This window comes from Medicago sativa, chromosome 5 (genome assembly GCF_051527215.1).
Source record: "Medicago sativa cultivar Bolivia chromosome 5, Bolivia_mono, whole genome shotgun sequence".
Taxonomy (NCBI): Eukaryota; Viridiplantae; Streptophyta; class Magnoliopsida; order Fabales; family Fabaceae; genus Medicago; species Medicago sativa.
The window spans coordinates 37403629-37416824 of record NC_140753.1 but is presented as its reverse complement, the minus strand read 5'-3'; the positions used below and the strand labels follow the sequence as shown (position 1 = coordinate 37416824).

The 13196-nt window shown below is 32.8% G+C and overlaps 1 protein-coding gene across 4 annotated transcripts; it reads right to left on the bottom strand.

Annotated features, from left to right (window-relative positions):
* Positions 1-34: 34 nt before the first annotated feature.
* On the bottom strand, positions 35-12783 carry LOC146922107 (uncharacterized). 4 transcript variants are annotated; one of them, XM_085715216.1, is made up of 11 exons: positions 12593-12783; positions 11611-12404; positions 11420-11522; positions 11237-11285; positions 10691-10763; positions 9779-10548; positions 9023-9180; positions 4023-4073; positions 3761-3925; positions 2003-2050; positions 35-639 (listed from the first exon to the last, which is right to left on the bottom strand). In XM_085715216.1, the coding sequence occupies exons 7-11, from the start codon at positions 9176-9178 to the stop codon at positions 397-399; spliced, it is 663 nt and encodes a 220-aa protein (XP_085571342.1). In that variant the 5' UTR covers positions 9179-9180; positions 9779-10548; positions 10691-10763; positions 11237-11285; positions 11420-11522; positions 11611-12404; positions 12593-12783; the 3' UTR covers positions 35-396. The 4 variants fall into 4 exon arrangements, 1 of the variants encoding a protein (XP_085571342.1); XR_015012371.1 differs by lacking the exons at positions 35-639; positions 2003-2050; positions 3761-3925; ... (2 more) ...; positions 10691-10763; positions 12593-12783 and having other exon boundaries at positions 9154-9180; positions 11237-11276; positions 11611-12124; XR_015012369.1 differs by lacking the exons at positions 35-639; positions 2003-2050; positions 3761-3925; ... (2 more) ...; positions 10691-10763; positions 12593-12783 and having other exon boundaries at positions 9154-9180; positions 11611-12092.
* Positions 12784-13196: the final 413 nt, after the last annotated feature.

Here is a 13196-nt window from a genome sequence, read left to right as displayed (position 1 = left end):
CAAAAGTGCATTTTTATTGAATTCAACTAGTTACAAACCCGTGCTTCGCACGGGGTGAATTTCCTTTTTTCGAAATTTTTTGTTATAGAGGAATTACCTTTCTGAGTGTTTATTTGGAAGGATTCGTGTCAAATTAATATTAGCTTGATTTTAAAATATTGTTATACACGAAAAATGAACAAATTAAGGGAAATAGCTGTATTTTTTTTAAAGAAATAGCTTCATTTTTCATATTCTAGCAAATTAAGGGAAAGAGCAAAATAGGAGTGAAAATGCATACTTCATATTCATAAAAAAAAAAAAAAAATATGATTGAAAATTACAAAACATAACCATTTGCATCTGCTCGTAAAAAATATTAAGAGTAATGGTGATGAAAATTTTCAAATGCACCCTCTATAACAAAATATACGTATAGATGTAAATCAAATAGTGATTGTAAGGTTTTTGCTTTATGCCATTGGAGTCATTTTCCATCCGTTTTTTTGGCTTCAATCTTGATTCACTTCCAAGAACTACGACATGCTTTCGAACAGTTTGGTTCTCATGTCCACCTAGTAACATATAGAACAGTTTGTTCATTGTTTTGAGCTCTTTCAAATGTGTAATAACTTCAGCTAGTAAGGATGTTCTGTCCAACTAATTTAAAAAGGTACACAAAAATGTTAGATTCAGAAAGATTAACATATATACCATGTTTGTATATTTGTGTAGACATGAATTTCATGATTCCAAGCATAAGCATAATTAAGTTGGACAGTTAATATTAACATCTTTTTTAATACCATCAAACTCATACTGCTGAGCTCTTGCTACTCCAAAATTAAATTATTCCATTCCCTTCTTTTAGAAAAGAAAATTGAACTTTGTCCCTAGAAAACCAAAAGCTACATTACACAAAAAAGAAGAATCAAGACTTCAAAAGCATTTTAAAAATAATCCCTTTCTTGATGCACCCTTTCTTCCCTGATATGGAATTTATATAAGTGCCAAAAATACAGCATTTTAAAATCAATCCAGTTACTTCTTAAAATATAACCTGTGTCAAATCACTTTTGGATTTAAAAAAATCCCCATCATCCATTCTTTTAGTGCTACATCAAACTACATAATACCCCTTTGCATAACCACTCTCTAAATAAGTACTTGAAAATTGATAAAAACAATCTTTTGAATTTAGTATTATTTAGAATGGTACTGATAGCAAGCATAGAGAGGGAAAAAAAACCTACTTTTTCTGGGTAGGTTCAAAGATGTCAAAGAATTACATTACAAATTACCCTTGTAAATAACTTATAGCTTAGACACCAACACATTCTTCAACATTAAGTGCAAAGAAATGCTTCAGACAAAGAACTAAAAAGAACAATACCAAATAAAAAATCTCAAAAATAATATAATAAAGGGCAAGTTGAACCAAAGGAGAAATTGTAATATATATCAGGCATGGGACAGTAAGATTTCAATACCAAATTGAATTGAAAAGAAATGTTATCATATATGAAGAACGTTTATTGGGCTTAAAGTTTCACAATTGTACATTTACAATCCTCATAAGTTTAGATTTGTCTCGTGCTATATATATTACAATTCTCCAAGATGAATAGAGCATGTGCAATCAACTTAATGAGAAAACAACCATAAACTTTACAATGACATAATCCGAACTCTCCTCAATTTGTTCCTTAAATAGGGGCAAGAGATTCTTCCTAACAGTTTCAAGGATTTTTTCATACCGTGCAAGATAAAGTAACATATTAGATTGAAGTAAATCAGTGGATGCTAGCAACTCGTTTAGAACAACATTTATTGCAGTTTAGGCAGATGATGTAAAGGCAGGTATTATAATATGATAAATCAATCTAATTTGTAATTAGAGAACAAAAATGTCCAATTTTATTTTCCTCACAATGTAGCAGATAAAAAACTAATTGCATATTATTATGAACAACATATAAGACAACAATATCATCAAAAGGTATAAAATAGGTTAAAAATCAACCTTTCCGCCAACAATTTCTGCAGCTTTAGTTATCTTCTGGTTTTTTTCCTACAATTGGAAGTGATTCAAGAAAAAAACAAACGTTAACAAAGAATAAAGAATTAGCAAAATCATCACACAATGGGTTTCTTATTGTTAGTAAAAATTGCAAACAAACTTACATGTGTATGCCATTTTTGCAGAAAAAGAGAGAATGAGATGTATTGAGTTCAGAAAAGCTGGTTTTGTTGTATATATTTTTAACTTGGAGGCTGTCAGCGAACAATGACAAAATTTATCTTGCTCTTTTATTTTTGCTAAAGGCTAAGCTGCCAAATTTTTATTTACTCTCCTTGAATAGTGAAATTAAATTTGTTCCAAAAGTACACTCAAACTCAACCACTCTCTGGAATGTTAGTTGCAATACTCTCAACACATAATCACAAACTTGAATATGCCTCAGTTACTATCTTCCTAAGGTTTCTGCTATCATACATAAGCTCTAATGTCATAAGTTAAATGCAGAATCTAAAATAACCAAACAGAGAATGCCTCAATTGAATAACTAAGATTGTTAAAGCTTTTTCTCTCCTCCATCACAACTGAAATATACAATCCAGAGTAAAATAGAGCTTACAACAACATGCATTATTAATTTAGGTTCTGCATTGTCTGATGCTACTATAGTCATGAAGAACAAAGAAAGTAAAACTGAACCAAGAAACTTATGTTCTTCAACCCTAAGAGACGATCCCATATTTCAACCTCATGAATAGTACTTTTTCATTCATGTTGGCTTTCACAAAAGATGTGGATTTATAGTTAAATCTATGGCAGAACTTACTTTTTAATAATCAAACTCTAATTGTCACAATACACACTTGATTTTTTCTTCATAAACAAACCTCATCATATAAACACATGTACATTTAAAAAAAAAACATGTATAGGCTTCAATTTGCAATCAGTAACAGCCAAGCGAAGACAAAATAATCTCCATAACATATTTTCTTGATAAGGAAGCTGTAATACTTTGAAAGATCAAGGAAATTGAATTGTTAGATTCAAGAAATTTAGTTTGGTTTGGTGAAAATTTCTATAATTTTTGATGACATTGCTGCACAAATTTGGACAATCTCTATACCATAAACAATGCTATGATCAAGAAAACTTCTATATCACAACCATTTCATCAACTCATAAAAAGAAACCTCAAATACACACTATAATCCTAAGTTAAAAAAAAAAAACAACTTTCTTCAAAAGGGAGATTAGTCATTAACATTAATGCTATTTAACCTCACCTCACCATGGTTTTTAAAGAAGAATTTCTGTTTTCATGAATCCATATTTTCACTAAGAAACAAACCTTATATTCAATAAACTGCACTTAACATGCCAATACCCAAAACTTTTCACAACACAACCCACCAAAACAGGTACCATAAACATATCCAGATGTATTTAATCTCAAACAAAATGTACAGAATGTCCATAGATACTTATGATAGTGAATTTCTTTGATTTTAACATTAGAAAGCAGACCAAATCATTATTTTTTTAAAAAAACTCTCCTACAAAGCGACATTTTACTATCAATGGAAAATGATGTTAACATTGTTACCACACAAATAAGAAATCTGGATATGAAAATCAAAGAAATAACTCAGGCCAAACAGCACCTTATTAGTTACATTTAACTTAGGATCTTATTAAATAAACAGTAAACACTTATTTGAGCTTTTTACTCAAACACACAAAGCAGTATTAATCCCTTACTTGGTCAGCAAGTAACTCAGGCCTAGCTGTTGCAACTCTAGGTTGCTTCTCAACAATCCCATGAGCAATTTCTTTCATCCTCAATACTAAATGCATCCCCTGGTCATCCAAGCCTTCATAGGAAATCCTACTTAACATATGAACAATATCTTTGGATGCACACACCTGCAAACTACCTCAAGTCAGTTCAAATATAGACCAAAAAAACACCAATATTAACAAAATCCATCATGAATGAATACATGAAAGAAGCAAAATCAACCATTTTCTCAATGCTGTATTGCAAAGCAGTAATCACGTCATTCTTCGTCACCTATGGAATGTAAATAGCACTCGTTTCATGACGGCAATGCCAATAGGCACGAAAATTGTGTACAAAACATAATTAACTTCTTATATATCTCTATAATCTAACTGATGAGTCCCATATTCCAAAAATTGTTATTTTTCCTCCAAATTCACGAAATTGCTTGATAATGTGATTCAAAAATGCATTAAACAGAATGGAAAGTGGTTATTTGGGTTAAAATATGCAAATGGCAGAATTTTGACCCAAACAGATTTTGTGGATAAAATGGAGAAATGGAATGGAAAGAAAGGGACGCCACACTTTCTAATCCAAGAAAGTGATAAGTCTATGGGATTGAGGATCACCACAAGAAAGGATTCTTGATATGATCAAAATTGGTCCAATCCAGAACCAAAGAGCAATTGCTCAAAAACACACATAGTGTAGTTTTTCACTCCCATTAATGTTCTTGAGTTCTTGTCACTATACTTGATTCAACATATTATTTTCTTTTTAAAATAAAGCAAGCACGCCATTTAAAGCTTTTGAAAGCTTTAAAATGGATAAAACACACTAGAAATTCAAACTTAGTGTTTTTGGCCAGAATTGGTCCCTTACACTTTTATTACAACAAAAAATAAAAAACATCAAAATGGGCAGCAAGCAAGCCCTCCCTCCATTCCATTGTGGCCCTCATCATACTCCCCCTCTTCGAAAGAATTCGTCCTCGAATTTGGAAGCTATACAACCTCCAGGTTCAAACACAATTCTTTCAAATTTTTGTGGTACCTTCTTTGGGAATACATCGTCACATTCCTGCAAGAGAAATTTAGTACAACTTGGAAAATTTTGAGTGTTAGTCAACAAAGCCACCTTTTTGCAAAGTAGTAAATATAGGGGCTGTTTGTTCATGACTATTTCTTGAGACTCTCCTTTTTTTTCAAGCAAACTCTCTTTCTTTTCTTTTGATTTTTCTTTTTCTTTTTCTCTGTTTTCTTGCTCATATTTTTCTTTCATTTTCTTTTGATCATCTCTAATCTCACTAGGACTCAATGGTGCAAGAATAATCTTTTGACCAGAATGCATAAAAGAGTACTTGTTGGTTCGGCCATCGTGAAGAACACTTCTATCAAACTGCCAAGGTCTCCCTAACAACAAATGACTAGCCTCCATTGGTACTACATCACACAAAACAGCATCTTCATACTTACCAATTTTAAAACAGATCTCTACTTGTTTATCACAAATCATTTCTGCATTTTCATTAAGCCATTGAAGTTTGTAAGGCCTTGGGTGAGGTTTTGTTTCTAATTCCAATTTAGACACCAAGCGTGTACTAGCAACATTAGTACAACTACCTCCATCAATAATTAAAGAGCATACCTTCCCTTGAACAAGGCATCTTGTGTGGAAAAGAGTTTCCCTTTGATTTGATTCCTCCTCCTTAGCTTGATTTCCCAAAAACCTCCTAATCATGAAAAAGTCTCCACTTGGTATTTCTTCAGCCTCCTCTTCAACATACCCATCACGATTCTCTACCTCAACGTATTCATTCTCCTCAATCATCATAGTTCTCTTTGTTGGACATTGAGAAGCTATGTGACCTTGACCTTGACATTTGAAACACTTAACACTTTTGTTAGTAGAAGTACTTTGAGAAGGGTTTGTTTGTATACCTTTAGGATCAGCCGTGGACTCCTTTGGAATTGATGACGAGGCTCCCTCCTTCTCTATTTTATCCTTCCAACTTGAAGAGTTAGAAGAAGAACTGTTTCTAAGATATTCTCCATTGACAAGAATAATAAAGTCATTATGGAATAAAAGAACCAAATTATTTTTGGTTCAAATTTTTATTTTTCGTAGGTCATTTTGTATCTGTCTTGTATTCATCATATCTAGAGCTCTGTAACTCCGATTGAGGTGATCTTTGAAGCGTTGGAAAGGGTACAAAATCATCTACATTTCATATGTTGGACTCAGAAGCAGAATCGGCGTATAACATGGTCTAAAAATGGGATTAAAGTGGAGGACGTGATTAAATGAAGGAGCTGAAGCAAAAGAGGTGAAACACAATTAATTTGAGTAGTTGAAGAGCATAATCTGAAGCAAAAGTAACAGCCATGAGTGTTTAACTTCAAGAATTGATTCAGCCACCTTAAATCAAAACCAATAATTTTGTAACATTTCCTTGCAATAATTAGCCACATAAGAGTTATTTCATTAATCATGATATAATTGTAAGCTTTTCAGCATTCTAGCCTATTACCTATATAAAGGGGGCGAAAATAATGAATAAGGAGGTAGAATTTTGATAAAAAATACACTTTGTGTGTTCTGAGAGCTTTGTCTCTTTTTTTGGTTCTGGATTGAACCAAGTTTATCGACTCTTATCAATGGCTTCCTTACCATTGTGGCGATTCCTCAAGGCTTAGCATTCCTTCTTGGATTGGAAGTGAATGTGACGCATTCTTTCACCATTTCTTTCCCCAAATCCATATTTTTATTTTATTTTTATTCCTATACGAATTCTGTCCTTTATCATTTGGTATTCAGAGCTAGGTTCCGTTGGGACTGATTTTTATTTTTCAATTTCAAAATCTTTTTCATTTGCATATTATCCTTGAAATTTCTTCATCCCAGTTTCTTTTTGAAGTATTAAACAAAAAAAAAATGGCTCATGAAATTCAAGCTTCAATTGAATATTTTGATAAAGTATGTAGAGAAAAAATTCTTGAGAATATCAAGAGAAGATCAAGTCCTTCTTCTGCTCTTAGAGAGTCACAAAGAAATAGGAGAGAGGAAATGAGGGCAATAATTGATAGAGGAATGGCTGATATCTCTAAAATACTAGAGGAAAATCTCTTTCAAATCCAAAATAATTATAAAAAAGAGATTGAAGAAAAAGAAAGTCATGAGGAAGAAGTGAAAAGGAAGGAAAAAGAAGAAATAAAAGAATGTGATGAAAAAGAAGTAGATGAAAAAAAAGAGAGAAAAGAAGGTGTTGAAGAATTCGAGAGAAAAGAAGAGAAAAAGGAGAGTCATAATGAAAATCAAGCGAAGTTTTGGCCTACTATTACATTAGTACCTTCTTCTAAGTTGGTTTGTCTTTTCAAATGTTGGGATTCTTCTTCTAATATTATTCAATTGCCTAACATTTCTTTATGTCATGAAGGAAACAAAGTCAATGAAGAAACTTTTTCTCAACAGGTGGAAGGAAATTATGAGATTTGGAACGATTATTATGTCCATAAATCAAAAGTGGATGAAAATCAAGCAAATTCTTCCAATAAAAGTGAAGAGCTCTCTAAAGTTAAAGTTACATGTGATGGATTCTACAGATTTGTTTTTGACCCAGGAGGTGTTCAAGCTATAAATTCGAGGTCGAATTCTCTTGAAGAGGGAGAGTATGATGTGATCCTAAGATATTCTCCATTGACAAGAATAATAAAGTCATTATGGAATAAAAGAACCAAATTATTTTTGGTTCAAATTTTTATTTTTCGTAGGTCATTTTGTATCTGTCTTGTATTCATCATATCTAGAGCTCTGTAACTCCGATTGAGGTGATCTTTGAAGCGTTGGAAAGGGTACAAAATCATCTACATTTCATATGTTGGACTCAGAAGCAGAATCGGCGTATAACATGGTCTAAAAATGGGATTAAAGTGGAGGACGTGATTAAATGAAGGAGCTGAAGCAAAAGAGGTGAAACACAATTAATTTGAGTAGTTGAAGAGCATAATCTGAAGCAAAAGTAACAGCCATGAGTGTTTAACTTCAAGAATTGATTCAGCCACCTTAAATCAAAACCAATAATTTTGTAACATTTCCTTGCAATAATTAGCCACATAAGAGTTATTTCATTAATCATGATATAATTGTAAGCTTTTCAGCATTCTAGCCTATTACCTATATAAAGGGGGCGAAAATAATGAATAAGGAGGTAGAATTTTGATAAAAAATACACTTTGTGTGTTCTGAGAGCTTTGTCTCTTTTTTTGGTTCTGGATTGAACCAAGTTTATCGAATCTTATCAATGGCTTCCTTACCATTGTGGCGATTCCTCAAGGCTTAGCATTCCTTCTTGGATTGGAAGTGAATGTGACGCATTCTTTCACCATTTCTTTCCCCAAATCCATATTTTTATTTTATTTTTATTCCTATATGAATTCTGTCCTTTATATACCAAATGATAAAGGACAGAATTCGTATAGGAATAAAAATAAAATAAAAATATGGATTTGGGGAAAGAAATGGTGAAAGAATGCGTCACATTCACTTCCAATCCAAGAAGGAATGCTAAGCCTTGAGGAATCGCCACAATGGTAAGGAAGCCATTGATAAGATTCGATAAACTTGGTTCAATCCAGAACCAAAAAAAGAGACAAAGCTCTCAGAACACACAAAGTGTATTTTTTTATCAAAATTCTACCTCCTTATTCATTATTTTCGCCCCCTTTATATAGGTAATAGGCTAGAATGCTGAAAAGCTTACAATTATATCATGATTAATGAAATAACTCTTATGTGGCTAATTATTGCAAGGAAATGTTACAAAATTATTGGTTTTGATTTAAGGTGGCTGAATCAATTCTTGAAGTTAAACACTCATGGCTGTTACTTTTGCTTCAGATTATGCTCTTCAACTACTCAAATTAATTGTGTTTCACCTCTTTTGCTTCAGCTCCTTCATTTAATCACGTCCTCCACTTTAATCCCATTTTTAGACCATGTTATACGCCGATTCTGCTTCTGAGTCCAACATATGAAATGTAGATGATTTTGTACCCTTTCCAACGCTTCAAAGATCACCTCAATCGGAGTTACAGAGCTCTAGATATGATGAATACAAGACAGATACAAAATGACCTACGAAAAATAAAAATTTGAACCAAAAATAATTTGGTTCTTTTATTCCATAATGACTTTATTATTCTTGTCAATGGAGAATATCTTAGGATCACATCACTAACCTTTCTATCTTGACCAACAACAACTCCATGCGCTATTTCTCTCATCGTCATTAAGGAGTGAACTTGCTGGTCATCTAAATTCACCAAAGACATTGAATTGATTCCTTCCAAAATCTTATGACACCCACTCTTGATTATCTCTTTGTGATGCTCCATAACTAAAAAAACCGGCAAATGTAACAAACCAGATACTCAAATTATCATCGACAAAGCTTCTGCTTGGTTCTTTCTTTTTCGTGAAAAAAAGTCTTGCAAAAACACAGATTATTTTCTATATACATAAATGTCCAAGATGCCAAACATAACAAATCAAATACTCCAATTGGCCTAATGGAATAAAACTTTTCATGTCTAAGCTGCTCAACTTATTCAACTGTTCAATCATATCATATTTTCTAATGCCTTTCTCAAAGGTACTTCTTTGATGCTGCTATCTCATGCCAAACACAATGAACTGAGAAGCAAAAGAAAAAATAGCATAACATCCTTAGGAAGGAAGGTCTAGAAAAGCTAAAGTCAATTGTTTGGAATAAACATGAATCTAAATTGAAAAAAGAAGGTTGAAGATGATGAATAACTGATACACATTGAATCCAAGATTGAGTTAAACTATTGTGCTGCAAATTTCTTCCATTGATAAAAAAACACAATACACCTACAAATTTTTTGTTCTTAATCATTTTGACCTCAACTATTTCCGTCGACAAATAAAAAATACGATGCTATATCTGATTAAAATCTGAGATGGAGTCATACCTGTTGGTTCTTAGATAGCTTTTGCTGGTCAATGTTATGGTAGTAGGACCATAGCTTCCACTTGGATACTAAATCACACGGACCAGCCCCACCGAAACCATGAAGCACCGTAATGCCAACCAATTAATAATCAGCATAATGAGACACTCACATAGTCACATCTTTCTAAAAAAACAATGTTTTTGAATGAGTGAATTCACTCAGTTACAATTATATATCCCTACTCAAGCCTGGGATTATCCAATAATCTACCAAGGTTAAAAAAAGTTCTGCCAACGTAACCAATGTTGTCGATAGCAGACAACGGAAAATAGCAGACTTTTAAAATACCACTACGCAATATTAACAACTACACTATAACTGTTATATAACAACACTGCAAAGAGATGAGCAGCCACATCAAGACTGTTGATGTCTTAGTGGCTGCAGCGCAGCTAAAACTTCTCTGAATTATAAAGCACACCAACAAAAATAAGATTGAAAACTTAGTAATTTGTATTGATGAGTTTTAAACTTATAATATTTATAGTGATCAGAGAACTTTTCATGCCATGCCCATGAGAGCTGGTTGAAGAACTTGTCCCAATAGCCATTGGAGTAACAAACATTTAGCTCTAGATTGAAACATCACACACACAAACACTGCAATATATCGAATAGTACATGTCCTGTCACTGTATACAGTTTATTTTATTCTCTCCTTTACCGCTAATCTCATCATCGGTGGAGCTTCTTGTATAATAGTGAAGAGAATTTAATTTGCTATGGACCTGTGTCACATGGTTATAATCGTGATGAATAGTAAGAAAACAATTTAATTTGCTCATCTCTTCTTGTATAATAGTGTTTCAGACCAAAAAACAATAAACTTGAGAAGGCGTCGGATGAACATACTAAGGATTGTAAACTTACAACAATGAGCTTTCCTGCATTTTCTGGTCTCTTTTATAGCAGCTGCTGCTGCAGCTCCAGATGAAATTCCCATCTGCAAAAGATATTCATATAACACTTTCCAATTTTGGCCTAAATGTGGCACCAAATAAGATTATGCATAGTAGTGCAGCATGCAATAACTCCATCATGATCAGCCTTGTTATCAGTTCAGTAATCTAATGAATGCATACACCACAAATTTAGATAAAAAAATATGCACAGTTGCCTCATTTAAAAAATATGCAAATCAATCCCCCTTAAACTATTAATTCATTATAATGTGCAAATCATATATAATGAGATCATTAGATAGGTCCCAAACCGTAGTTTCAAAGAGCAACAATATAAGAGTAGAGTAAAATGAAGTAAAATGAGCTAACATCCGAATCAACCTCAATCCAAAGTAAATATGCGAAAAGGAACAAATAGACATACAATAAACAACTCAAAACTTACTTCAGAAACCAATAATTTATAGAGAAACATGAAAGAAGAAATAAAATACCAAGGAAGAGCATAAGCTACCTGTTAGAAACCATGGAGTCTTCAAGTGGAGCACATACCCCTATAACCACTACATCAGAAAGTACATGTTGATTAGTACAATATCAACACATTTCACTACTACAATTTCTAGAAGTAGAGCATTGTTAATAGTTCTGTGATAAACATATCAATCATAAACAAATCATAAATAACAAATGGTACCTTCTGTTTGATACAAAATGTCCACTCCCTTTGGCAGGAAAGTGTTAAATCCAAAAATCAAATGGTTGTGACCTTTGAATAGTTCCTTAACCCTTGCTCAGTCCTGGAAACAGCCAAAAATAAATAATCACAACCTGCAACACTGTCAAAATTCATAATATTCTTTTTAATATTTTTATCAAAATATTTACCTGCCTAGTAAGTTTCATACAACAATTTCATTCACTCTTTTCTCCTTCTGCAACTGAATTATCACCCTCCTTTACTGAATCAGCAGAAAATTCTGCAACTGAATTATAAATCTTTTGTGTTATTCGCAGTCCTGGTTTCAATCACATCATTTGAACCGCCATTGTTCTTTCGACTCCCATAATTCAAATCCTTCGGATCCAAACTCTCCTCAGATTTCATACCCCATTCTATCTCAACAACACATTCCTTTCCACCCTCGACTTCACCAACCTTACCATCGTTACGGATTTCTTCCGAGGACTTTGCAACAACAGCAGCTGATGGTTTGACTTCAATCTCCTCCACCTCTTCACTATCTTCATTGAATTGATTGTTTTGATATCGTCATGGTTCTGATACGCAGACGATCACCGTCACTTCCTTTCTCATCAATTGACTTCAATTCATTCTTCCCTTAAAACTCGTTATCAAAACCAATCAATTTCAATACAATTATGAATTAAACAACCTTATTAACATAACCTAATTAAATTTCAGAAAACAATGCAGGGTTCTATTGCTATCCTTGAACTGCATTCCACCGTAAATATGAGCCACATCAAAAATATAAAAATCAAAATTAAAAATATAAAAATCTTTGTAGTAGATCATAAATCATGATATTGTCCAGTACATAAATTAAAGAAACCATATAGCATCAATTATCAAACCAACTCAACAAAATAAAAAAACAATCCTGTTAACATCTCACAAACTCAAACAACAGAAACAAAACACCAAGCCAAAATGCAACCTAAATCAATTAAAAGGAAAAAACACACAACCTCAATCAATTAAGAAGAACAATCATCTAACATTCAATAGAAGAACCCAATCGCACAAAGAAAGAAGGAAATCAAAAAGGAAGAAGGAAATCAAATAAAAGAAAAAAAAACATAGCAGAAAAGGAACATGCATGCCGATCAAAAATAAAAAACAAACCTTGATTGATGATGAAGAAGAACGGATGAAGAAGCTGACAGCGAACAGACCATATCCTTCAGTCGTTTGAGTCGGTGGTGTGAGGGAGAAACTGAAAAACCCAATTGTAAATCATGGTATATATATGGGGGAGATGGTTATTTACCAATTTACCAAAATACCCCCATAAGGGCAAAATGGTAAAAAGCACGGACAAGATTTGTCCTATATAGTATAGTAGATAAGGGAAATGCTAACCAAGATAAATGCTAACAACACATATTTTAACACATACTTTTCAAATATGTATTGGACTATTGTATTAATATTTAGCTTTTTTAATTTAATCATCGTTATCATTTCACATCATTTAACCGATGCCCCCGGGGCACTAGTTAAGGAATCCAAAAGCAGAAAAATTATCTTGGAAATATAAACGGTTACTTTTGAGCAACTAATTATTACATCACTTTTTAATAAAATCTCACTTCTTTAGGATGCTTAACCAATGCCCCCAGGGGCACTGGTTAACATTCTCCTTTATATTTTATTGCTTTGGGTAGTTTGAAGCTAATGATGTGTTGATCTATTGATTTGAAAATCAATGATGACAGCCACCCCGTGC

What these genes read in the sequence shown, in the direction of transcription:
- LOC146922107 (XM_085715216.1), bottom strand. Translation starts at nt 9,178, where the DNA reads ATGGAGCATCACAAAGAGATAATCAAGAGTGGGTGTCATAAGATTTTG. An exon ending in AATACAGCATTGAGAAAATG is followed by an intron (nt 3,926 to 4,022) that starts GTTGATTTTGCT and finishes GGTAGTTTGCAG; the next exon opens with GTGTGTGCATCCAAAGATAT. An exon ending in CAGAAATTGTTGGCGGAAAG is followed by an intron (nt 640 to 2,002) that starts GTTGATTTTTAA and finishes TTTTTAAATTAG; the next exon opens with TTGGACAGAACATCCTTACT.